The sequence below is a fragment of the Vicugna pacos genome, chromosome 23, assembly GCF_048564905.1.
Source record: "Vicugna pacos chromosome 23, VicPac4, whole genome shotgun sequence".
NCBI classification, from domain to species: Eukaryota; Metazoa; Chordata; class Mammalia; order Artiodactyla; family Camelidae; genus Vicugna; species Vicugna pacos.
Window position 1 is genome coordinate 23,310,735 of NC_133009.1, and position 23,433 is coordinate 23,334,167.

Sequence of the window (23,433 nt, forward strand, 5' to 3'; positions counted from 1 at the left end):
ATGTGCCACATCCTTAGGGTAGACCAGGCCTACGAAACTGGAGCCCTGAGAAAAGTGACTCATGCACAGTCACAGAGCCTGTTTCCCCTCTGGAGGTTAGAACCCTTCTCTTTCTGGTCCTGGTTCCAAGGAGAAATGATGGCTGACATTTACTGTGTGCTTCTTCTGTACTGTTCTAAGCAAGTTCCATGTATGATCTCATCACTCTTCTAAATAACCCTGTAGAGTAGGTCCTACTATTATCTTCCATTTTACAGATGAGAAAATTAAGGGGAAGAGAGGTTAAATAACTTGCCCAAAATGACAGAGCTAATTACTAGTGCAGTTGGACTAGACACCCAGGTAAAGGCCAAAACCTTCATTCATAGGTCGATCTCCTTTGCTTGGGGTTACTCTGATCCACGCTGTGAATCACCCATCTCTGATACTTTTGTCCTTCTAGCAAATATGGGACCAAACTTTTCTGGAAGGGAAGGAGACCCCTCTAACCCCTTCACCCTTCTCATCTCCATGATGGGGCCAATGGGAGGGAGGTCAGCAGTTCTGGCAAAGAGGTGAGAATGGGTGCTGTGATCCTAATGAATTTCTAATGGCCTGAGAGGGGCCCTGGAAGGTTCCCAGCCTCCAAATTGTCTGCTGAAAGGCAGAAGGAGAGGGTGGGGCAGATTCATTTGCACCTTGAGTACATATTTGCTCCTGGCCGTGACTCTCCTCTCTGGAGCAGGGCCTCAGGTGAAATGTTTACCTGCCCCACCTCCCCTCCGTGAGGCCTTATAGCTCCCTTCCCAGTGGGGCAGGCTTCTGAGAGCACAGAGCAGCTCTGGCCTCTGTCTACCCTGCAGAGCCTTGACCATGGCAGCCCTGGCGACCCGAGTGTCCAAGCAGCGTGCGGCAGCTGAGGGCCTTGGCTCAAACCAGAAGGCCGTGAAGTACTTGGGCCAGGACTTCCAGACCCTGAGGCAGCGGTGCTTGGACTCAGGGGTCCTTTTTAAGGACCCAGAGTTCCCAGCGTGCCCATCAGCCCTGGGCTACCAGGATCTTGGACCCAGCTCCCCACAGGCTAGGGGCATTGTGTGGAAGCGGCCCACGGTAAGGAAGTGGTTTTGCTGTTGAGCGTCACACGGGATGGAGGGCCCTGGCTCTGGTTGGGAGCAGAAACATCTTTTCAGAGGTGATGAAGTATAGAGGGAAGTACACGCTCAGGCTTTGGAACCAGACAATTTAGATTTGAATCCTGCCTCTGTGCGTGTGGTCTTTGACAGATGACCTCTCTGAGCCTCAGTTTTCTCATCTGTAAAATGGTGCCACTGGCTTCTTATTTTTCAGTGTTGGTTCAAGGACTAGAGATAAAGCTCAGAGCATGGTTCCCAGCACATAACAGGCACAGAATACATGGTAGCTGTGGCTTAGGACCCCTGGGCCAGCACACCATGGAACAAACCAGTGCTAAGAGTCATCAGTCCGGGGGTACATTGTGACGTCAGTGCTGATAGGTGCAGGGTTGCTTAGGGTCGTGAGTTGTCATTGCTCTCTCAGGGCTGGGGAGTGGAGAGGTGGGGGCTGGTGCTGTGTGAACGCGGGTGGATGTGAGGGGCTCTGGGATGCCATCACTGATACCACCCAAAGCTCAAGGGCAGGGGATGGAGAACCGTCCTCCCCAAACCTGGGCCCATGACCTAGTGCTCTGTGACCCTTGTCAGTGATTTAACCTCAGGGATAGTCCCCCTATCCTCTGCACAGAGTGGCTGTGAGACTTGAGATAATCATATGACCGGCTCTGTTCAGTGCCTGCCATGAATAGTCTCATAAGAGCACTGTCCTTGGCCAGGGTGCCTTTTGTCTTCTAGGCCATGGTGGGAAAATCAAGTCATGGTCCTGATTTTCTTGGTAGTGGTTGAAAAGGGAGGGTAAAGAGAGAGTAACTTTTTGGACATGATCAAAATCATCATTTAACTCCAGCTATCTCTACCCGTCTTGTTGTCATCCTGTCGATTTTATACCACGGTTACCACCTCTGAGGATAGCTCCTTTGCCCGGGCTCCCTCCAGCCCACCGTGGTCATCTTCCATCCCTCTTTGGCACCTGTGGGGACACCCTGGGATGTTGGCAAAATCAAGGTTTTATGTTTTAAGGTCAAGGGTTGACAGCCACGTTTCATTTCAACAGATAGTTTTTTAGACCTGTGTTTTGTGCCAGGTGTTGACTGTGCTCTGTTTGGGAAGGTGAGGAGTGAACTGTGTTCTCAGCTCTGATGGAGGTTGTGGGGAGACAGACACATGAATAGAGAGGACTGACACCCTCGGCAAAATGAAGGAAATGCTAATAGAGGCATAAACTGTGGGCCTGGGAACCTGGGATGTTATGACTGAATAATGGAGAGAGTTAACGGGACAGATGAAGCATTCTAGTGGAAATGAAGGACCCCAGGGAGCTTGTGGGAGCGGGGAGATGGATCTGGGGGAAGGAGAGAAGATCTCACGCTGTGACCAGAGTCAGGTATCAGCTAAGTATTGCCTAGTTTTTCTCCTTCATTTGAGATTCTTAAAGCCCTCACCTCCTCAACCACATTGCATGTTCTCCCCTAAACTGTGTCTTCACCTGGTCCCACTCTCCATGTAAATATGGTATTTTTCGACTGGAGTTCTGATTTGTTCCCAGCAACAAAATGCTATAAAATCCAAAGGATGAGGGAGAGAGCCTGATGAATGTGGACTTGAAGTACTTCCATTATTGGGAGTTTTCAGATGAATAAGTAAAAGCTTGTCAAAATGTACCCTCTCCATCCTCAGTCATCAGTGAAGGATCCTCACACGGCCGCACTTGGCCAGGCTGTGCTCACACATCACGTGGTACATTATAGGACACAGTTTCAGCCTCTAAGATCTTACAGATTATTGAATAAACTCCTGAGTTGGTAATGACCCTGATGCTATCTCTATCGGGGACGTGCCTTGGAATCTGGGAAAATCAGCTTGTTCCTAAATGCTTCATTTCTTTCTTCCCTGAGGCCTCTTGGGCCTGCAAGAAGGTTGGGGTGTCCAGAAATGAGGTGCATCCATGAGTTCATTTGCTCTTTCCTCCCCTGCCCTTCCTTCCCCGCCCCATTCCTTACCTCTCTTCCTCCTCCATCCTTCCTTCCTTCCTTTCTTTCTTTTTTTCTTAAATTGTGATAAAATACACCTAACAGATCATTTACCATCTTAACCACTTTTAAGTGTATAGTTCAGTGGCAATAAGAGTGTTTACATTTTTGCGCAACTGTTGTCACCAACCATCTCCAGATCTTTTTCATCTTGCAAAACTGGAACTCTGTGCTCATTAAACACTAACTCCCCATTCCTCCTTCCATTCTACTTTCTGTCTCTATGAATGTGACAACTCTAGGTACCTCGGAGATGAGCGAAATCATGCAGTACTTGTCCTTCTCTGACTGGCTGATTTCACTGAGCATAATGTCCTCAAGATGCATCCATGTTGTAGCAGGTGACAGGATTTCCTTACTTTTTAAGATTGAATAATATTCCATTGTGTGCATCAGGTGGATCAAGATTCTGGTTCCATCTTTGCCATTTGCTAACTGTGTGACTATGGCTCAGTTACTAACATCTCCGGGACTCAATTTACACATCTATAAAATGGGAATAATAATATTACATACCTCATTGGATCATTGGGAGGCTTGAATGAGTGAATGGGTTCAGCACAGTGCCTGGCATGTAATAAATGGTCAACTTTATGTGCTGTCTCCAGCTATTTTTACAAGACAGAATGTCCAGAGAATGAAGTATAAAGATGAACAAAATTTACAAAAGTCCAGGAGAAGAAGCAGTTGATTTGACTGTGGGACTGGGGCAGGTTAATTACTGCAGACATCTGAGCGGGTGTTGGTGAAAGAAGAGGGTCATGATAGAGACCAAGAAGGAACGGGTGTGAGCAAAGGCTCCGACTGGGTGGTGGATGTGCATTCAGAGCAAGTGTGTTCAGAGGAGGGCAGTAGCCTGCTGTAATTAGAGGAGAGCGTGCGCTGTGGGAAACAGGGAGTGAGGCTGGAAACGGCAAATGGGGCCAGATCCGAGGGGACAGGGGTGCGGGCTAAGTAAGGTGACCATCGTCGATGGTGATACTGGTGAAGATGGTGGTATCGCTGGGTTTCCCGAAAATGCACGGGCAGGGCTCCTGAAATGCCAGACACAGACTATCAGACATGGACTAATGTCCTGGGGAGCAACCTTTCCAAGTCACCAAGTCACTGAGAACGTGTGGTTTAAATCACTTCCTACCCTGGATTCCTCACTGATACCTGTGTTTCCCTGGTGCCAGTTCATCAGAGGATGATATGAGGCCCAAGTAATTTGTGTCTGTGGAGTGTTTTGAGATCCTTACCTGAGTAATGGTAACCATTATTAGTAAAAAGATATGCTTGTTATTAAGAGGAAGAATAGTGTCTCAGGTATGGGGAGGTGCCTCTTCTAAAGCTCTTTGGCCGCCAAGTTACTTTGAATTTCTCTGATCTGATCTGAGTTCCAACAGAAAGTTAGCAGTGGAGAGAAGACTTTGGAAATGTCCTTCAGGCAGAATGCTGAGATGCGATCTTACAAGGCTGACGACTTTCTGTGGCCCCTGAGAGACTCATAGAATATATGAGTCATGGCATCTCTTGGTTGTTTTCTCTTGGTGTGTGTGTGTGTGTGTGTGTGTTGAATTATGTTAATGAATAACATGTAGACAAATGACATTCCATCTGCCTGTAACCTGCTTAGCACCGTTCTGGTTATAACACTTTAATTGCCTCCAGCATTTGCAAACCACTCTGTCTTCCAAACCAGAGTAAAAATTTTAGCAGAGCTTGGTAGACGTATTAGATATGAGTCTAGTGAGCTTCTAGCATACGAATAGTGTGATGTGGGTGAGTGACATGCAGCTCAGGAGAGTGATGTGGGGAGCATCAGCATATTCTGTAGTTAGTAGTTGAAGCCACGGGGCTGGATGATGTCACCAAGGGACAATGCTCAGGGCATGTTATTGCTCTATGAAATGGGATCGTGCAGAGGGCTGAGGACTCAGCCCAGAGGTTCCCTGATCCTTAGGGGTGAGCAGAGCAGAGGAACCCTTGAAGGAGACTGAGAAGGAGTAGAAGGAGAGGTGAGAAAGTCAAGAGTGAGTAAGGATACAGAAGCCAAGAGAGGAGAGTTTTGGAAGGAGGGACCCAGGCAACGGTATTGAATGTAAAGAACAGTCAGTGAGATTGGAATGGAACATGCTCCTTCCATGATTGCTGGTGCCTCAGGTGAGAAGAGTTTCCTGGAGCCACAGGAGATTGGAACCCAATTTCAGGAGACTGATGGATGAGGAACAGGAGGCTCTTTTAAGAGGATTCTCTAAGGAAAGAGATTCTGCCCAGCCTCTGTTTAGCATGCTCTCTGCAACTTCCTTCTCAAAGAAGCAACCTCTTCCTTCCTTTTTAAAAGCCAAATTACATTAAACATTTTTTTCCTCTTGACAGAAACACTGGGGATTGAACCCAGGAGCTTGTGGATGCCAAGCACGTGTTCTACCGCTGAGCTATACCCCTTTGTTAAACATTTTTGTCTCCACATTTTTATCTATTAAAATTTCAAATCTTTCCACCTTTTGTTCACCAAGAGATGATGTCTGGAGACTGGGAGCTCTGGAACACCTGGGATTAGAATTTGCAGCTGCCCACTTTTAGAACATCTAGTTTGGCTAATGCCACTTTTCTCATTAAAATGCAATTAGAGAATGTGAAAGATTGAAACGAACAAACAAACAAGCAAACAAGTAAAGTACCATGAGTTCATGCTACTTACAATGAAGTTGTAAAGCTCTACGTGTGCTCAGAAAAGACGTATGAGACGTGATAAAAAATGGATACATATGTAAATGTGCTTTTACATCAAAAGACAGTTTCTGGAAGGATACGTAAGAACTATTAACAGCAGGATTCTGAAGTGGAAGGGGTGTTTGGTTTTACAGCATTATTTACTGTTAGATTTTTTTTTACCCATGTGCATGTATTTCTTTCTCAATAGACAACAATTTAATGTATTTTTTTAATACTTGGAATTTTTAAAAAGCCAGCCCAAAGGCGTTGTCTCTGCCCATTTAGGCTGCTTTGTACAAGGCTGGAGGGCTGCCACTTGAAGCCTCCCCCCCGGGTACAGTGCTCTCCCAGAACCCCAGCACCCCAGCTCCGCGCCACACGCCCACCCTCTCGGGCTGCCTTCAGCCCATCCTTTTCCTTCCCCATCCTTTTTGATCCACCGTTTCTTCATCTCTGTGGAGTGAGATGGAAATCCTTCCTGTTCTTTGTGGTCTGACAGTCCTCGATGTAGCACACCCCAAGCTGACCTCCTTTTTATCCCTTGAGGTCCCACTCTTTCCCCCTAACAGCGTGCCTCGTGGGGAGGCAGCCCCTTCTCTCCTCTGGGAACCAATCCACAGCCTGCTCCTGGGTCCACCTTGCTAATGCACTTGTATCACCTCCCACCTAATACGTCTTTCAGACACGATCCCTCTGGAGCATTTCTCCCTTTTCTCCCTTTGTATAGGTAGTCTGCATTCCAGTACTGTGCACTGGGCTTTTTCTCTGACTTTTTTCATGAATGTCAATCTTGGTTTCCCACGTAGTCTGGAAGCACTTTGAAGCTAAGGACCATGTGCTTTCTTTCCCTGCATTTCACCTCGCTCCCATCTTTCCCTGGCCTGCTGTGATGCAGATAGTACCGTGTGTAAAATGGGCATTCAGTCCACTGACAGGTAAACAAGAAAGAAAGCATGCCTGCAGAATGCCTTTGTGTCCCAGTAGAGCCCGAGGGCCATGAGTTTGCCTGTGGTCAGGTGCCACTTCAAGGGAGGTGAGCGGGGAAAGTACAGGTCAGACATGGGGAAACTCTAAAGGTGAGTCCTCCTCTGGAGACAGGACTTCCTGACACCTTGAGGTTTCCATCAGCACACAGGATCACCGTCATTTAGTCAAATATTTAATGAGTGTCCACAGGGTGCGGAGCATTTTATTAGAGGGCTAAGCATTATTCTCACCCTCTCTCTGTACATAGGGGTGTTGTCTGAATGGGTGAGATCATAGTTCATTTTATCTCAGCCTCTGCCTTTCTCTACCTCCCTGCCCTGTCCCTCCCCACCCCCCCACCCCTGCCACCTTTTCACACCCACACTCCCATACGGGATGCATAGAAATAAAAAGACCTGTCACAGCAAGGCTGCGGGTTCCAGCTCCTGGCTGTGTGACTGTGGGCAGCTCTCCTGCCTCCTCTGGGCTTCAGAATCCCCAGCACTGAAACAAGGTGTGTGCAGTAGATGGAGTCCTAGGTCTCTTCCATGAGTTTTGTGACTGTAAATTTTCTTCACTTGCTGCCACCATTACTGGGCATCTTGTGACTTGTTGTTTTGTCCCCAATTGCTTTCAGGAATTGTGTCCCAGCCCTCAGTTTATCATTGGTGGAGCCAAGCGCACAGACATTTGTCAGGGTGCCCTAGGTGAGTAACTGGGGAGAGTCCTGTTTGTTTTGGGAGAGGGCAGGTGTGTATGTGTCATGAGTAATGTCAGATTAAGCTGTTAGACTTGACAGACCACATCATGTCCATGATTTAGCCACATGGGTTTGTTTGTTTGAGATGGTACCCTCCACTATGGGTCTGGAATGCTGGAACTACCTTCGGTTCCTCCTAACAAGACATTTCCCATATGCTCATTTGGCCTGTTTTAATGCTGGAGTCATGGGCCAGGATGATGGTAGATAACCATGCTGTGTTGTGTTTTGATAGTAGATACCTTTCAGTGGATGTGGTTTGCTCTACGGAATGGCCATGTCTATACAATTATGTGTTGTCATAATAGATGCTCTTATAATTAGTAAGAAAACAAGAATCCTAGCTTTCCAGCCAAGCCTTCTTTCATTGGCCCAGAATCCTGGGATTAAGAACCTTCACTTCCCAACCTTTCACACTTCCTCCAAATCAGGGGCAGTTAGGTTGAGGAAGTAATTTATTTGATTTATAAGTTCTGGCCTCAAATGTCAGAAGCTGAGGTTCCCCTTGATGGCACGTTAGTTCTGTTGATTTCATAAGCCCTCCTGACCCTAGGGGTTCTCAGCTTCTGCCCTGAGTCGTCAACACTGACCTTTTAGGGGACAACAGGGCCCTGAAGTGAATTTGCTGGGCTTCCAAACAGCCATCCAGTGACAGCTGCAGAATAGGGAACTGGCGACAAAGGCAAGAGGAAACAAATCCTACTTGTGGAAAATCAGCCGAACAAACAAAGCCTCAGCGTCCGTGCGCCCCGATCACCCTTTATCTTTCAGGAGGTTTCCTCCCCGTCTTTTTCCTCCTTGTTCCAGCCAGGAAAACCTGTTCTCGTCAGCCTGCTGGAAACCTTTATGATTCTGAAAATCACGGGCATTTATTGTAAATGCTTCCAACGTTCTCTCCTTTAACGACTATGGCCAATAGCCCCTTAGCCAGAGCTCACGGAGCGCGAGTAGAAAGCAGGGAGAAGGATTCGGGCACCCCCCCCCCCGGCATGCACCCTGCTCCCCGAGAGCCACAGCCTCTGTGTCCTAAGCCTTTGTGTGAGGGCTCGCCGAGGGGCAGCACTCTGACCTTTTCTTGTTCTGGGGAAGTGTGCTGTGCCTTTTTACTTCAAGCTAAATGTTTAACCTAATTTAGCGTGTGTCTCAGGGAAACGCAACTTCAAATCGACACTTTTCACGGCTTCTTGGTGTCGATGTTTTGACTTTGGAAAAAATATTTAATAAGTGCCTTTTAATTGATCGACTTGGATAGCTCTTCCTTTGAATAGTTTTAAGCAAGGAGAAAAGAGCGTTTCCAAAAAGAGGCCTGAGCGTTACCATGGTGAGCGTGTGCTGCTGATGGAGCCGCGGTGGCTGGAAGAGGAGGAAATGAACCCGACTCCCAGAATCCACTCACATCAAAGTGGAGGCTGCCCTGGCTTAGTCCGGCGCTGCAGTGGCGGTTTTTAATGAACGGAGCAGAAAGAGGCTATTGAGTCCAACTTCCTGAAGGGCACTTTGTATGGGGTTGGAGGGCCTGCGGACCAGATGGAGCCCCAACAAGTAGAGAAGTGGGTACCTGGGTGCCTGGCTTGCAGCTTGGCCCCAGGGTGGATGCTAGGGGCCCCAGAGGGGCAACCACCTGGTGGCCTTAACAATGGGTGGATTGAGAGGAGAGATTCCTCAGCGAAGAACTAGGCGGTAATTGTTGAGTCAGTATGTGACAGGGATTAATGTTTGTTCATGCCTTGCTGGCTTTGCTGAGCCCCCCCACTGCACGGTGGAGTCTACTCCAGGTTCAAAACAGTATGGTCATTATTTTTTAACAGTTGATCTGTGTAATGAAAATGATGTCCTTTCCACAGTGTTGTGCTACTATTATTTTATTAGTTTTTTTTGGAGGGGAGGTAATTAGGTTTATTTATTTATTTTTAATGGAGGCACTAGGAATTGCACCCACGACCTCATGCACGCTAAGCACGTACTTCACCACTGAGCTATACCCTCCCCCCTGCTTTATTATTTTGAATACACACTGTTCAAAACTGAAAACACTGAAAGGTACACAGTGAAGAGTCAGTTCCCCATCTGTCTCCATCTACTCCACTGCTCACTGCCCTGGAACCTTTTTTCTTTCTTACCCTTTCAGTGTTTCTTTATACAAATTCAAGCAAATCTAAATTCGTATTCTCATCTGTATCCCTTTCTTGCATTGGAGGTAGCATACTGTAAACACTGTTGGGCACCTTCCCATTATTTGCTATTATTTCACTTACTAAAGGATCTTGGCGATCTTTCCATGTCAGTGTATGAAGAGCCTCATTCTTTTGTAACAATTCAGAATATTGTACTCCAGTGTGCGATGTACCACAGTTTTTTTAGCCTGTCTCCTCTCAATGGACACCTGAGTCATTTTCTCTCTTTTGCTGTTATACAAAATGTTGCAGTGAATGTCCTTCTGTGCCGGAGTGTGTAGCAGGTTTGAAGTGTGGCTGCCCCAGTCAAGGTGGACTATCTTTCCCTTCTATTTAATTCCTAGTGCTTAGTGCCCTCATGTTCAGTCCCTCTATCACTAGCATCCTATCTGCTCTGAGGAAAGGACGCCCAGGACAACCATTTACACTTTAGTGTGAATTTCAGGCAGTGGGTTACAAGTGGATTTGTATATTGAACATTATCTCAAGAGCATGAAAGAATTGTATTGTTACATCTTTAGTTACACTAACCCTCACTAACTTATTTCCTTTTGATATGAATGCAGGCAATGAAGCACAGTAATAGAAATCATGGAATATATGCATTTTACCTTAGTTGTTTTAAATATCTCAAAACATCACTCATATTCATCATTACCTCATAATTATGCTGTTTATTAGGCCCCACTCTATATCTTTTATATAGAACATCAACAAAGAAGCACAAATCTTACTATAATTTTAAAAACATTTTGATAACTGTTTCAATAAAATTATATTTCTATCTATATACAGATATATAATCACACTGTGTATCTATATATAAATAGATACAGATGTATAATACATTACAATATAGTTCTTGCTAAGCCAGCCTTCATCCTCAACGTGTGAGCCTCTTGGCTCCCACCAGAGTCTGTGCTCACTTACAACCCAGGAGCTGGCTTTCTTTGGAGACCTTATTATAGGAAGACAAAGACTGGGAGGTCTGCAATGCTAAAGATTCAATTGCTGCAAATGATTTTTCATGGGTGATATGACTTTTTGTTGGGTGACTCAGTCTCTGCCAGAGGGCACTGTGGTCTTGCCTCCACACAGGTAATCCATCGGGTGTCTTCTGATGAAACAGCCCCTAGACAGAAGCCCTTCCTGCCCTGGGCCTGGCCCTCTTCACCCTGGCACACTAAGGAGGGGTGACCCCACAGCCCCCACCTTTCCAGGCTCCATCTTCTTGGCAAAGCCTACACTCACCAGATCTTGCAAGGGCCACATGCACAGTGTCCTACCAGTGTGAGGAACCCTCTGGGCCACACCGTGTTGTAGGGAGCAAGTTTTAAGTGTGGGATTCCCTGCGGTGCCCGTTTCCAGTGAAGGCTCATGGCTGGCGCATCACCCAGGAAACTGCAGGCACCTCACTGGTCCCTCTGCTGCCTGTTCCAGCACTGCCTGTCTCTCTCCCTTGCATGTTGGCCTATGCATGTCCCTCTGAGGCTTCTGTGGCCACAGAAGTAGACTCTGTTGTACCATGAAATACACGTTTCTGGCTTCATTCACCTTATGCGGCTAGTCATACCTGTGCACCGGCCAGAACTCCTTTGGCTGCTGCTGTTAGAAGTCCAGCCCAAACAGCTTAAGGAAAAAGGGAGAATTTATTGGCTCATCTAACTAGACCATTGGAAGAGAAGTGTAGTGCCGGCCTCAGGAAGCCTGGATCTGGGCATCTAGATGTTCCTGGAGTCTGACTGCCTGTTTTGTCTCTGTTGGTCTGTACGGGTCAGATTCACCCTCTTCCATGGCGGGCAAGCTCCACACAGCAGGAGAGATGACCACTATGGTTCCAGACTTCAGCCTGGTAGTCTTGTGAGCAGCTTTGGTTCTACAGATCTCAGAAATGTCTCTGATCTGGTGGCTGTGGTCTTTGCCCACTCCTTGGGTTATTTCAGTCGGAGAGGTGAGGGACTATGTGGTTAGCTCGGCCTGGGTCATGGACTTGCTCTTGTGACTGTTAGCCTCTCCCCCAAACCAAGTGGGGTTCTCCAAAAGAAGGGGGCAGTGGCAGTGGGCCAACAGGATGAAGAAGGTGAACCTCAACCTGTCAGTGGGGTGGCGGGGTCCAGGCCTGGCCAGACTGTGCCCTCCCCACCCCAGGTCATCTCTGCTCTTTGGACTCAGTGACCTTGTCATCTTCCCCCTGCCCCAAACCCATCACCCTGCACTGCTCCTGGGAATGCCGCTCCCTGAGGGCTGCTCTTCTCTGTCTCTGGATCCACCCCTAGCAGTGCCTAATTCAGCACCCTGAGTGCACACAGTCCCCGAAGGAGATCTGGGGCTTCACGATCTGCCTGTGGCCTCACTGCCTCAGTTTCCCCAGCTGTGCAGTGGGGATATAATCAAACTGAGCCTGCCAGATGGTTGTGATGAGCAGAGAATTGGCACTTGGCTCTTTGTCCTCCAGGAAGTGGGCACTGTTGTGGGCAGAAGTGGATGCAATAACCCTGTGAACCGAGTTTCTTCCTCATCTCTATAATCCACGTACCTGGGGCATAGCAGGGCTCCACGGATGTTTGTGGAACTTCTGATCTGTTCCCTAAACCCTTTGCCTCATATCATTATTAAGTCATGAAAACAGGGGTAGCCTAAATCTGAGGCTACTTGTTTTTTTCTTCCTTCCTTGTCAATATCACTCTTGGCAATCAGGCTGATGATTTAGAAGAAAAAGTCCCACCCTGAGGTTGACTATGGGTCTTCATTTTAAGGGGATTTCAAAGTTTCACACAAACCAGCCTGTCAGTTCATCTGTCCTCAGCTCACTGATGCTACTGGGTAGGAATAGAAGGGTGTCCCAAGGTGCCTGCTGGTCCTCGACAAGAAGGGATGTCCCAGGGACAGACCAGGAATGATACTGTCCCAAGGATCTGTTGGTGAGGTGGTGAAAGAACACAGGGAGACACCTTCACCTTCTGCTCACTGGATCCTGTGGCCCCCGAGGGGGACTCTGCTCTCAGGCCTCTGAGCCAGCCTGTCCCTCACAGGCTCAGCAGGCCCTGCTAACACCTCCTGCCACACTGGTCCACCAGCCCCTACCTTAGAGCATCCACACGGTGGGAAGCACTGAGACCGGGCACCACTCATGCCTATGGTTGTGAAAATGCAACGGGACTTGACACATCTCTGGGCATCTTTTGCCACTTGCTGCTTTCAGGAATAGGGAGCAGGAGGCTTTCTTTTCTATCAAATGAGGAACAGAGACTTGCAGAATTTAGATAGAAATGAGAGTGCTTTCTGAATAACAAATGCTACAATGTTTATCCCAACTTTTGATCTTGTGGTGGTTTATCTTCCACACAGAGCAGGATTAGCGAGGGAGACAAGCTGTCCTTTGAAGGGTTTGGGGAGTGTTGGGGTTTCTTTCTTCATCCTGCGATTTCCCCTCTCCGTCTGATACTCTGTGTGTTTGTGCTTATCTCCTCTGCCCTCGGTTCCCTGGTGACTTGATTTTTCTCTTCACTTTTATGGAATTTTGAGGTCTTTTTCCTCTTTGCTGTATTTACTGAGGAGAGTTTTATATTCTGTATTCTCGCTTTGTAAAGGGGATGCCTGGCTGGTTTCACACGTCTCTATAGACAAAGAGTGAACAACAATGACGACCTAAATCCGGGCGCCTTCTCTGATACATCCCTCACATCGATTTTCCTCTGTGAGTCACGCTCCCTTGCCGAGAGGGGCCTGCCCTCCTGGACCAGGGGCTGGGCGCATACCACGCTCAGTAGTCAGGTGTGGTGTCAGCATCTTCAGAATCATTTTTCTAGACACCTTTTGATATCTGCAGCATCCTTTGAGGATGGGGGCGAAGTAAATCGATTCACTTGGACTGACTGGTTACTTTTAATGAGCAATTGGGAGAAGCCTCAGAGAACTCAAAGGGCCAACCTTCCTCATTGATTCTGGAGGGTGCAGGGCCAGACTTCCGGGAGCAGAAAAACTGCATATGACAGTTCCTTGCAGCCCAGTCATAAGTGATATGGGGAAAGTTTGCTTTTTAAAAAAAATAGTCTTCTCCTATGTTCAGTGGTTCACCTTCTTTGTGGAATATATGGAATATATTTCCCTCCTAGTTGATTCCTAGTGCTTCATGCCCTCATGTTTGGTCCCACTATCACCACTGCCCTATCTACTCTGAGGAAAGGGTCTGGGACAACCACTTACACTTTAGTATGAATTAGAGCCAGAGGTTACAAGGAGGTTTGTCTATTGAACATTATCTCAAGAGCATGAAAGAACTGTACTGTTACATCTTTAATTATACTAACCGTTGCTAACTTGTTTCCTCTTGGTGTGAATGCAGGCAATGAAGCACAGTAACAGGAATCATGGATTGTATTCATATTACATTACAATTGTTGCAAATATCTCAAAACACCACTGATCATTACCTCATAATTATGCTATTTAATAGGCCCCATTCCAATCCTTTTGTATAGAATATTAATAAAAAAGCACAAACATTACTATATTATAATTTTAAAACATCTTTTGAAACTGTTTCAATATAATTTTTATTGTCCTATTTTTTATTTTATACATTTAGAAACATTATTCTGAGATCAAATCTTGACTTCACTGAACTGCCAAATGGTCCAGGCACAGGAAGGACTAAGAACCCTGCATTACAGGAATGTTAGGCTGCTTCTGCCAGTAGCAGGGTAAGAGGGATGGAGGATTTGTTTTCTCAGCGAGGGAATTTTGTCAGCACTCTCCAGTTTTACTAAGAGGAGTCCTGACTACCCCTCAGTTCTTAAGAGACATGCAAAAAGTGCAAGCCAGCCTCTGAGTCCCCAGGGAGACAAACTCTTGCCCTTGAAGTTACTAACCTGATGAGGAGGTGGTGAGTGGTGCCAGGCGGTGGCCGCTGGGGAGCAGGGGACGCGCTCTCTAAGCTCCCTCTTGGCAGAGCTGCCTGAGGCTGGGGACTGCAAACCAAGTCCCAGAGTGTGGCCGATTCCTACTCAGGGGGTGCTTGCTGAAATACTTCCATCTTACATTTTTGGAGGACAATAAGTTTAACACATTCTACAGACCCAGCAAGACCCCCACTATTAGCGCACAACTCCATGCCTGACAGCACAGGACACTGCCCTCAGCTTACACTCCCACTTTGCAGACACCACCCCAGGGCCCAAGGAGGATTTCTCTGGTAAGGTCAGCTTTGAGTCTTGGGATCCTCCAGCCCTCTCTGACTTATTAGGGGCACACAGCTGCCCCCTGCCCCTAATGTGGCTGGTTAAAGGGCATAACTAAAGGAGACCTGGGGCAGCTGTAGACATTGCAGTAGATGGAGTGCTGGTGATGCAACATCCAGGTCCCGAAGGCTGCAGGGGTCCTGTGTGTGCTGGGTCCTGGGGCTCCTCACTGAGAGGAAAGAGCCAAGGTGGAGTCTAGCTGGTGCAGGAGCAGGAAGCATGAGGCTACATGCTGTGCTTGGGTCTCTGTAAAATTTGGCTCAGCCTTGGGCATTTGCTGGAAGCATCTGGGGCTGTGGTTCACAGGCAACACCTTTAGTTCCCACCACGCACAGGACCGACATGTGGGTCCTCCCTCTCCTCCTCCACTCTCTTCTCCTCCCACAAGAGCCTGGTCCTCCCAGAAGCAAACCCATACCACCTGCTCACTGGAGGAAGGACAGATGCTTCCTTTGTTCTAAGAGGCTACACCATTTGAAGACTCAAAACCAGCAGTCTCCTTGGCACCAGTTGAGGGCATCTGGCAAGCCTTCCCCAGACGCCACTTTCAGAGGCTTTCTCTTGGCCCCATCTGTTCCTGTCACCTCCCTCTTGCCACCTCAGCTCTTGCCTTTTGGCCTGCTCCTCTAGGCCAGGAGTAAGGAACAATAGGGAGTAGTGGGGACTGTGGCAAACTAGAGAGCATGCCCTGCCTGTGAGGGCGGCCACCCCCTAGCTTGAACCAGATGAACCCTAAGGAACCAAGAGACCCACCCCGACCACCCCACATCTCACAGCAGCCCCCTGTTACTCTCAGTCCCCCCACCGTGCTTTCCTTTTCTTCATGGTGTTCACCACCGCCTGGCACGTGGATTTATTTATTGTTTGTCTTACTCACTAGAACAGACATTCTATGACATCAAGGATTTTTCCCCCCACTGTTGTATCCTTAGGGCCTAGAATCACCCTTGGCACAGAGTAGTTGCTCAATAAATATTTGTAGAATGAAGATACAGAGGAATTTTGGCCAGATTTTGTCATTTTTTAAGAGAAGCCAGAAATCTGGTTGTTTATGTGAAACTCCCAATTCAAACATATCAATCACTCTGCAGGCCAGCACTGCACCAGCCGAACAGCACAGATCTGCAAGCCAGTTGTGACCGGTCTATCCCGTTCGCTCTACCCCAAGGCCCTGCTGGGCCTGGATCTGGCCCTGAGCCTTTGGACTTCACGCATTCCAGCTGGCTTTCTCCCTTCAGATCTTCTTGAAATGCTGCTTGCTGGCCTTACTTTGGTCTTTGGAGAAACACTGTTCTTTTGAGATGAGCCCCAGGCGCGCCTGCACTGGCTGCTGGTTGAAATTGCATTCTCTGTGGTTGCCGGCCCAGCGACCTGGCCGCAGTCCCCTCTGCCCCTCCCTCTAAGAGTTTTGCTTCCTTTCTGTCTGTTTTTACATCTTTTTGCTCTTAGGCACTGTACTCAGGATATTTTCCCAGCCTAAAAATACCTTGTTTTCTGTTCACAACCCACCCCACTGGGCTCGCACGCGTTTTATATCTGAGTTCACTTTACCTCATCTCTTAATATGTGTGAGCCTGGACGGCTGTCCTCCTCTTGCCATGAAGACCCTCCATTATGCTATGTTTAACATTTGACTCACTTTGAGGCCCCACATGAACATTTGGAAGACTCAGGGTCCCAGCACCGATTTGGGGATGCCACACCATTTACAATCATTTTTGGGAAGGTCATTGGACACCTCGTATGCTCTGCCCCTGCACAAGCAGTGAAGGACCACTCTTCACCTCAGCCTTGGTCAGAGCTCAGGATCAATCTTAACCCCCATCTTTTTATTTCTCTCTCCATTAGAACCTGGCTTCTAGCATTTGTCTTATTTTTTAATCCAAAGGGTATTATAATTAAACTCAGTAAGCGAGCCACTTCCTTGAAACTGGCTCTGAGATGTATTTACATAAGCCCCAAATGTATTTACTTACTGACTTTTTTTCCCTCCAGTGAATCAACTCCATTTTTATAATCTACCAAGAAATTTGTTCTAAATAGCATTAAAGTTATAATTTAAAGCCGAGGGGGTGGGGGAGGAAGTCCTGAAGCAGTTTCACACCATTGAGCCTTACTCCTTGAACAATAGCAGAAATTAGATGAGAATCGGCTTAGTAGGCTCCATGAACAACTAGAAAGAAATTCTGAAATAATCTGAATACATTCCCTCAGCTGTGAAGAGTTTTCTTTTTTCCCTTTTCCTCCCCACTGGTAACTTAGAAGGTAAAACCCAATGGCCTCTGATTCAAAAGATGACCTGCCAACCTTTCCTATTTTCTCCTCTTTTTTGAAGTACATTAACTCTTGGGGATGCTCTGCAGCTCCTGGAAGCTGAAGACACCCCCCCCCCCGACAACACTGGCCCAGAATTATCCTGGCCAAACGCTGCAATGTGTTTCAGCTGCCCTTCCCACCCAGCTCTGCTGTCAGGTGTGAGGGACGCCTTCTGGGTAGCCATGGGAACCAGGAAGCGGAGAGGCGAGGTGACCTACGGGGGGTTGCAGAAGTGGATTATTTAGTGTGCTTTATTATATGTGGTGCCGCTTGAAAGGAGTGATTTGGAGGATATAAAAATGAGATTTGCCAGAAGGAGTCATCGCCATTGCACAGAAAAATACCAGGAGGATTTGGGGCTAATCTTTGAAATTGCATAGGTGACGCTTCTCCCAGCATGACCCCAGGACCCCAGCCCCTGCTGAGGGCTTTTGGACATCTGCCATGCCAGGGATTGATGTGCTCTGGGGTCTTGCTTCTGGAACAATGGTAGCTTGCTCTACTGCAGCCATCAAATGAAGAAGACATTCCAGTAAGGGGTGCCTGATTCTTAACTGACAAATACAGCAGGAGGTGGGGATCATGTGGCAGACCCAGGGCTGGTTGGCGGTGGATGCTTCCAAGAGCGAGGGATGTGTGGCTTATCAGACATTTGAATTTGTCGGAATAGGGAGGAACTTTCATAGCTCGCTCCTTCATTTTTCAAATATTTGTTAAGTGTCTTCTTTGAACAAACTGACACTGTATCTCCTCTTCTAGTAAAGAGGAATCCAGGCAGCAGAAGGAATACAAAGGCCCTTCCTTCGGCTGGAGAGAGTGGGGCGTTGGGCAAGACTTGCAGGGAAGTGGCGGGGCTGCAGCCTAGAGGGAGCAGGGGTGCAGACTCTGAGAGTGGGAAGAGAAGGGCAGCCAGATCATGCAGGGCCATGATGCTGGGGGAGGAATTGGGGACTTAATTCCTAAGGGCAACGGGGCAGGGTGGAAGACTCGCCAGCAGAGGCAAGTTCAGCTGGACTTGCTGCCGTGGGGAGCACGCAACATGAGGCGGCAGACAATAGCAAGATGAGAAACCCTCATTGTCTGAGGACAACAGGTATTGGAAGAGAGTCTCAGTCTTTAGTAAACAGTTGCTAGAAAGGTTTGGTTAGTGTACGACTTTGAAAAATGATACAAAAATTTTTGAAAAGTTTTTTCTTCAATTTTGTCCTGCTCATGTAATAATGGCAGCTTTGTGCTAGGCCTTAGAACATGAAATGCATCAACTATTGACTTTTGAGGGAGGGGTGTGATTTTTCTGAAAAAATTACAAGACAGCAGGATGTGACACCCTCCACTATTTCCTTGACTTTCGAAGAAGCATGGAAACGTTCAAGGCTTCACTGCTTTCCCCAAGGTCCCTTTTCAGTCTTTGATGCTCACACCGTTCCCTTTTGAAGTGCCCACTGTGCCTGGAGCCCAGTCAGGCTTTCTCCCTCGGCTGTCACCACTGTAACTCTGCCAGGTTCTCCTCAAGCACTGGCTCGGGAGCAGGTCTCCAGTGTCACTTTCCTCAACTTCATGAAATCCTGCAAATTTAGCCAAATGTTCAGTGTCCCTTGGCAGCCGCTTTGCGTGGTATATTTGCATGGGAGACCAGTGCGGTTGGTAGGGACAGTTACTAGTGTTAAATGAGGAGGCTATTTAAGTGCAAATGCATGAATATTTTCACAGCAAGTTTGCTTTTTTCTGCCACCTTCTAGCTACAGCTCCTGGATAATGAATTTTGGGGGAAAGAGGGTCCGTTATAGTCCTGATGACAGAGAAGGCAGGGGTGTTAGAGAGGAGGGGCCGGATTTGGGAGCTATTTAGGAATAAAATCAAAAGCATTGAGGAAACAATTGGATATGAATGGAGTGGAGTGAGGGGAAGAGGAATCAGAATGACTCCCAGGCTTGAGTAAGTGAGAAACTGGTGGTGCTGATGTCTGAGAGAGGAAACCGGGGGAGAGGCAGATACTCGGGAGCCGGATGGTGAGTCGGCTACATAGACGGGACGTGGCGGGAACTGCACCAGCCACTTCCTAGAATAAGTTTTGTGTTAGTTTTCTTGTAGAGGAGTAGACGCTCGATAAATGTTTGTTGATTCACTTGTTTGGGCTCCGCTGTGTTTTTGATTAGTTGGGTGATAACTGTTAATAATGTGGAGGCTTATTGAAGGCTTTCTCTGCAGCGGGCACTGAGCTAAGCACTTTCCACATGTTCTCTCGTTTTTCTTAATCTTCATAACAACTCCAAGGAGTAGCAACTATCTTATGCTATTGGGATGTAAGTAGATGCTACTATGTGAGGAGGTCAGAGGGTGAAGCAAAGGTTAGTTGGGGGGGTTAGGGAAGGGTGGTGAAGGCAGATGGAAAGTGAGGCCGAGGGGAGGCTAAGGAGAAGCTGTGCGTCTTGCCCAGGCGTCTAGGGCTTATGTTTCACATGGTGGGATAATGCCGTTTCATTGGCTTCCCAGGGTTCTGCAGGTGTGGGAAGGCAGCAGGCTAATCATCCTGCTGGATGAGACCTGGCTCCGATACTCACTGACCTTGAGAGGTCACTTGTCTGCTCAGGGCCTCAGTTTTACTCATCTGGAAAATGGGAATTAAATGTCCTCTTTACCTGGTGCCAAGCTAAAAAGGTTCAAATGTAGGAAGGCACCCTTCTTGTAGAGGGGACACTAACAAAGGTGGGGCTTATGTGATTTCAGGGAGACTCTTGGAGGGTAAAGGGCTGAGTCTAGTCTGCCTTTTTTTTTTTTCTCATCTCCATTTTGTAAGAACTCACCTTGCCCAGAAACCACGGGATGAACCTACTTTAGGATTTGGCAGGCTTTACTGTGGGCCAGATGTGCAGGGTGCCTTAGCCCGGAGTGCACGGGCAGGTTCCAAGAAGGCGCGGAGAACGGTGCTTTCCACCCGACTCAGAGCAGGAGGTGGTCACGCTGAAGGGCTTCGGGCAGAGCAGGCCCTGGCACAGGGGCTCGTGTTTGCCCTGTGAGGGTGACTGTTGTTCCTGGATGCATTGCTTTTGACTCAGAGTTGTCTGTTTGAGAGAAAGAGACCACTGCAGACAGAGCCTGAGAACCCTCACCTACTGTTCCAGGAGGCACCGAGGCTCCTGTTTTGCCCTGGAAACGCGAAGGACACTGGAATTGTCCCTTCTGAGCAGAAGTGTCGCTGACTGTGGGAGACTTTCCGAAAGCTCATCTCAGCCAGCTTCTCTGGAGTCACTGGGTTTGGCACTTAGCACATATCTGAGATCTAAAAGTGCTTTGATCTTCCTCAGGGTCCCTGCCTAGGGAAGTGGGGAACTAAACTGTGTCCAGTTCAGCTTAAAACTTTGTCCAGTCCAATAGTTGAAACAGTTTTTTTTTGTATAACTCAGTCCCTTGAGGGTAACTGGTCCTCCAGATTTCTCTCCTCTGCCTTCTCCTTTCTAAGATGGCGCTGAAGGACTGACTGGCTGGGGCCTTGCATGCACACTGGCGTGTCTGCTGAGAGGTGCTCTGCCTGGTTCCTGCCCTGGCCCTCTGCTGGTGTCCACTGCTGGCATCACACTGGTGGCCTCTGTCCTTTATTTGTTGAGGCCATAGGGGCACTCAGAGGGTTTCTGGAGAGCCAGACAAGCATCGCTGTCCATCACTGCTCCCCACTCTCTTGATCCTGTGGGGGCTGCACACTCCCTCTGTGGTGCAGAACTTCTCTCCCAGCTGGGGAGGGCCCAAGAGGCCCTGTCCCCTGAGCTCACCTCAGCCCATCTGGGCACCGCCTCCTTGCTCTGGAGTTTTGAAGCCCACCTCTTACTGCTCATTCCTGTCTGCCTTCTCTGAATCTGTATTGGCAGGTGGGGTCAGGGCAGAGAGGAGCTGGCTTACCCATAGGGGACCATGAATGAAGATACTCAAGAGGCACTCTAAAAATATGTCTGCTCTTACATGTACTTCCATGTGCATCTTTTATCTTTTATGTCCTGATGTCCTCTCTACCCAACTGGAGGTTGATATTTATGTATATTCTTAAAAATCCCTCTTGTTATAAATAAGTCCTTTTTGCTCAGTATGAAATGATCCCATACAATAAACTGTGAGGTACAAACCCATTTACAGATCAGAAAACCAAGGATCATAAGAGTTAAAGGATGGCTGCAGGTCACTCAGCAGACAAGCTGGGGCCTGAGGATTTAAATCCAGGCTTTCCGAGTGCAAAGGCCATGTGATTTTGACTCTTCTAAGCCTGTTGGCTCCCCAAGGGCAGGGATCACGTCATCTACATCTCTCCTATCCCAGTGTCCCACATGAGCAAAGCTTACCAAGTGTTGGGGAGTGAGAATGACATATAAGAATGAATCCCTACACCTGAAGGAAGGGAACCTCCCAGAGATATGTTTTCCGAGGAGGGCTGGAGGCTGGTGTGAGATGGGGGAGATTTACGGAATGCTTTGAAGAGGACTGGAATATAAATGGAGGGTCCCGCTAGGATGCAGGGGGTGTGGACACGACTGATTCATTCACTCCCCTGGCCCTGTGCCCCGCCTGGCCAGCCTGGGCAGGCACTACTACCAGAGAGTGATGTGGCTTGGGGGAGCAGGTGACAATAAGCTCAGCGTGTACAGGAGCCCTGGGGATACCAAAAGGCCATTGCAGAGCTGGAGCCATCTGTGCTCCAGGGCTAAGACTGGGGAGAGGGGAGAGGGGGATCTGTGGGGTGGAGGCTGGCCACAGAGGCTGCGGGGTGGGGTCCATGGGGACCCAGTGGGACTGACGTCGCCAGGTTTGCCTCTGCTTGCAGAAGTGAGGGCTGGCATCAGTATGATTTGGAGGGGGAGAAGAACAGTATAGTCGTGTAGCTCAGAGCCTGCAGGTCAGATGGTCACTCTTCCAAATCCCGAGTCTAATTGTGCTGTGCTGGGGTCTTGAGAAGAGCAGGTGTTGGGAGCTGGGTGAGAGGAGCTCCTCCCCTGGCACCCATGCCGACCTTCAGGAGCGAGTCAGAGCTTTCCTCTGTCTGTCACACTTCTCTTTAACCAGAGAAGACAGGAGTGAGAGAAGGAAGCGGGAAGCAGAAAGTGGCTCCCAGAAAACTCTAGTAGGAATAGATTAAAGAAACATCATTATCATCATCCACAGTGGCTGGAGATCATCATTTCCAGTGAACTGGAGACTTCGGCAAAGCGATTTCTTCCAGCCTCCCTCCAAGGCAGAATTTCCTTATCCCCCGATTTCACTGTGGATGTTCTGGCTCATGAGGTCTCAATCAGGGTGTGTGTGTGTGTGTGTGTGTGATCCCCCAGCCCCCCGCCCCAGGGGATGCTTGGCAGTGTCTGGAGACATTTTTGGTTGTCACATCGGGGGGACGGCCCACAACACGGGATTATCCAGCCCAAAGCGTCAGCAGTGCTGGGTCAGAGAAGCGCCGCTCCAGCTGGATACACTATGCTGTAGGAGCTTTATTAACTAGGAGAGTAGCTCCAAGTTCCAAATCTGGTTCTAGTCTTATGCAGTATTAATCTATGCTGTTTTATCTCTCCCTGTCTGAAATACCAACTACAAAATGCGCTAAGTCACGAGACTTTCTTACTGGTAATTAAGGTACAAATTTTCCGATCCCGTCAGACAATTTCCTACTGACATCATTTCATTCAATAAAGCATTTTACGCTGGAGTCTGTGAAAAGTATGAGCCCGCTGCCTGCCTCCGGTGTGCTTTTAGTCTAGCCAGAGAGATAGGAATGGCCACCAAAGTGAGAGTAGCCACAGATGTGCAGGTGTGTCCTTTAATACAGTCAAAAAGGCAGGGATTAAAGGCTGAGGGCTGGAAAAGGCATGTTGACCCACGGGAGGGAGTGGAGGAGGGAGGCCTCTGTGAGTGGTCATCACGGCTGTAATGCTGAGCTCTGAAGCACAAACGGGCAGTGCTCTAAAAGACCCGAAGACGCTACTCTCTATTATCCAAGGTCAAGTGGAGGAAGGAACAGACACACTTCCTGGGCTGACCAAATAGCTTCAGTGTTTCCCCCAACCAAATGTTTTCTTACAGTTGCTGTTAAGGGATCAGAAAGACTGATTTTTTGCTGCTTCTTCTCTTTCTTTCCATTTTTTTACTCCACTGGTTGAGCGC

The 23,433-nt window shown here is 48.1% G+C and overlaps 1 protein-coding gene across 2 annotated transcripts in view; it reads left to right on the forward strand.

Moving 5' to 3' along the window:
- The first annotated feature begins 749 nt into the window (after positions 1–749).
- CAPN8 (calpain 8) overlaps positions 750–23,433 on the forward strand; it is a 55,522-nt gene continuing 32,838 nt past the window's right edge. Inside the window, exons 1-2 of one of the 2 annotated variants that reach the window (XM_006198850.4) lie at positions 750–1,089; positions 7,446–7,515. In XM_006198850.4, the coding sequence (XP_006198912.1) occupies positions 853–1,089; positions 7,446–7,515 (307 nt within the window). In that variant the 5' untranslated portion in view covers positions 750–852. The remainder of the gene's footprint in view (positions 1,090–7,445; positions 7,516–23,433) is intronic. The other variant, XM_072948682.1, reaches the window with a different exon arrangement.